Source organism: Poromitra crassiceps (assembly GCF_964638095.1).
Source record: "Poromitra crassiceps genome assembly, chromosome: 4".
Lineage (NCBI taxonomy): Eukaryota > Metazoa > Chordata > Actinopteri > Beryciformes > Melamphaidae > Poromitra > Poromitra crassiceps.
In genome coordinates this window covers 42673695-42676289 of record NC_139626.1, presented here as the reverse complement: position 1 = coordinate 42676289, position 2595 = coordinate 42673695, and the positions used below count along the sequence as shown (strand labels likewise).

The following is a 2595-nucleotide window of genomic DNA, read 5'->3' as shown; positions in this document are numbered from 1 at the left end:
GTGTCAGACTGAGGCAGGGGGTGTGTCTGGCAGGGGGTGTGTCTGGCAGCTGGTCTGACTGGAAGAGGAGAAAAGTTTCTGACACACGTTTTCCGCTTTGTTTACATAAGCGGCATTGTTTCAAGTATGCGCATACCGTGCATTGTGTGACGCTATATGGACTGCACAAAACGTTCAAAACTCAGCTGCGGTCAAGGTGATTGATTGGAGACAATACGAGTCGGACAGATAATATAGTAGGCTAACGTTAGCCTCCCTCCACTACAGTCAAACATACACACTGGCTGTTTTCATAGCAACAGGCAACAACATGTCATGGATGGATACCATGAAAGTGGAGAGGTCTCATCCCAACATTGTTTACGTTCCTGCAACAGCAATCATAAAGGCAGTATGGATTATACCAGACATATTGGAAATAGCTGGTAAGTCACTTTGCTTGCTGTAACTCTGTGTCTGATAGCAGAGCTAACCAGCTGGTTAGTGAGCTAGCAGCTGCTAAAAGCTAATTAACGTACATCATCAGCTGACGAGTCTCGGCCAGAAAGACTGCTGTTCGCCTCCCGTGTGAAACGGTGGCAGTTTCGTTAGGGTCACTACAAAATGTTTGCACTGCAGATTAACGGTTATTATATATATGCGGTTCCGGATCGGGGCGCGGGTCTCACGTCTGCGGGGCGGGGTGGGTTGCGGTACTGATTGATCATATGTGCGGGTTCGCGGAGCGGGGTCGGTACTGTATGTCGCGGGGGCCGGGGCGAAGCCGGGTCTTGAAAATCAGACCCGCGCAGGACTCTGGTCTAGGATAACGTCCTCGCTGGACGGAGAAATGATGTGGGCATGTTATTATGTGTGAGGAGGCATGCTGCATCGATCGAGGAAAGAAAAACATCTAGACTTTGGCGGACACACACACACACACATACTGCACACACACACACACACACACACACACACACATTATTTTCAAACCAAAATAACTCAAGACAGATACAAACTGTCGCGTGTGTTGCCACAGCCAGATAACAAGTGTGTTTTGTTTTTAGCAGCCATGACCAAACGTTAGCATCATCGGCCACGCATGCCTGTTGCCCAAGCCAAGTGAACACATTATGGAGTTCGGCCACAGACAAAACTTCCGACATCGGGTGTGTTATACTTGCCTTCCACACCTCACTATCAATCTTTCCGCCAAACTCACTCCAAACCTGCTTCTACACACACCGTTAAAAGACACACAAACACACACACACACACACACACATATACACACAAAGTTGGGGGAGGAGGGGTCAAGATAAGAGGAGGTGGGAGGGTGGTGCGAGGGGAGAAAGACAGAAGAAGGCTGTTAGCTAGCTCGCTCACTCCACGCCGGGTGCCTGTTGCAATAAGGAGCAGCGCCGCGAAAACATTCCTCAAAGCGAAAGCGGGGAGAGTCTGCCGACCGCCATTTTGGAGAATGTTTTCGGGACAGTTTGTTGCTCCTATTGAACGTTCGCCAAAGCTACTGAGAATCGATTGATTCCGGATTAGTAGAATAGGAACATGTATATGATTCAAATATACACATACAGATAATGCAGGAATCCGTATTTTGCATCACACACATTTCCGCACAGAAGAAGAGACTAAGGCATAACTCTGAGTCAGAGGAGAACTGGGGTCAGAGGTCGTCTCTCACGACAGACGCGTTGACTCCCGCAATTCTAAGATGCACCCGACAACAGTCTGTACTTGTCAGAAAACAAGGCAGGAAATCCGGTCAAAATAAGGCGGGATTATCCCGTCAAATAATGGAGGGTATCCAATCACTTGCCTCGGTTATGTTTCCGAGTGTCGTGATTGGTCGAATACCATCAAAATTCCTGGCAGTCTGAAACGTTTTTTTTTCTTCTCTCTTTTTTTTTCTTTGGAAGATGACAACTTCTTCAGTCCAAATTTTAGGGTCTGAAGTACAGACTGTCTCGGGAGCATTGAAAGATTGTGGAAGAGATAGACTGGCCTGGGAGAGTAGGGCAGAGGTGGAGACTGGAGGAGGTGCGGAACGTTTTCAAGGACCCTACCTTGTCGTCGTCTTCGTGGTGCTCCTGATCAGACATCCCCAATAGAGAGGAGGAGCGGGGCTAGAGAGAGAGAGAGAGAGAGAGACAGAGAGACAGAGACAGAGAGAGAGGGAGGGAGAGAGAGAGGGAGAGAGAGAGAGAGAGAAAGAAGAAGGAGAGGGAGAGAGAGAGACAGAAAGAGGGAGAGAGAGAGAGAGGGAGAGAGACAGAGAGAGGGAGAGCGAGAGAGAGAGAGAGAGGGAGAGAGAGGGAGAGAGAGAGAGGGAGAGAGACAGAGAGAGAGAGAGAGACAGAGACAGAGAGAGAAGACAGACAGGGCGTAGCAGCATTATAGCACAAGGTTTAGCACAAGGTTTCGCTGGCAGATCAAAATCCTGATCATGACAATTCCTTGAGGAGATGCTTTTGCTATACCAATCCATCACTATGTCATTGTCGCCGTTTGGCCTCCACTTTGTTGTCTGTCTGCCATTTTGGCTCTTTGCCCGAGGAGCCGGCAGGTCAAATCTCTCCTCTCATTCTGGCGCGTCTA

The 2595-nt window shown here is 48.9% G+C and overlaps 1 protein-coding gene across 1 annotated transcript in view; it reads right to left on the bottom strand.

The window, feature by feature from the left end:
- Positions 1-2595, bottom strand: part of apbb2b (amyloid beta (A4) precursor protein-binding, family B, member 2b) — a 90424-nt gene that overhangs the window by 32422 nt on the left and 55407 nt on the right. Inside the window, exons 8-9 of the mRNA XM_083635929.1 lie at positions 2064-2123; positions 1164-1214 (exon numbers count right to left, since the gene is read on the bottom strand). Of these exons, the coding sequence (XP_083492055.1) occupies positions 1164-1214; positions 2064-2123 (111 nt within the window). The remainder of the gene's footprint in view (positions 1-1163; positions 1215-2063; positions 2124-2595) is intronic.